At 59.3% G+C, this 248-nt stretch overlaps 1 protein-coding gene across 1 annotated transcript in view; it reads right to left on the bottom strand.

Moving 5' to 3' along the window:
* The window catches only part of CACNA2D2 (calcium channel, voltage-dependent, alpha 2/delta subunit 2), a gene marked incomplete at its 3' end in the record, with an annotated part of 173,142 nt that overhangs the window by 7,448 nt on the left and 165,446 nt on the right, over positions 1-248 (bottom strand). The window contains 1 exon segment of the mRNA XM_010019736.1: positions 202-246. Within this exon segment, the coding sequence (XP_010018038.1) occupies positions 202-246 (45 nt within the window).

The following is a 248-nucleotide window of genomic DNA, read 5'->3' as shown; positions in this document are numbered from 1 at the left end:
GGTTTGCCACCACGGACAGCCAAGCCTGGAGCAGCCATGTCCTTGCTTATGTGCAGCTGGGTGGTTAAATAGAAAAGAAATGGCATTTCTCTCTCTGCAGAGCTCCTGGCCAGGTGGGTCTGGGAGTGAAGGGCTCCTGCAGTGGGGCGCTGGGAGCTGCCTGGGGGGCCATGGCTCTGCCACCCACCCTGCAGCACTCACCGAGGCCACGTTGACATAGTCATCATCTGAGAGGGTGTCCAGCATCT

This window comes from Nestor notabilis, unplaced genomic scaffold (genome assembly GCF_000696875.1).
Source record: "Nestor notabilis isolate BGI_N333 unplaced genomic scaffold, ASM69687v1 scaffold8790, whole genome shotgun sequence".
In the NCBI taxonomy this organism is placed as follows: Eukaryota; Metazoa; Chordata; class Aves; order Psittaciformes; family Psittacidae; genus Nestor; species Nestor notabilis.
This window is presented reverse-complemented; position numbering and strand designations above follow the sequence as displayed.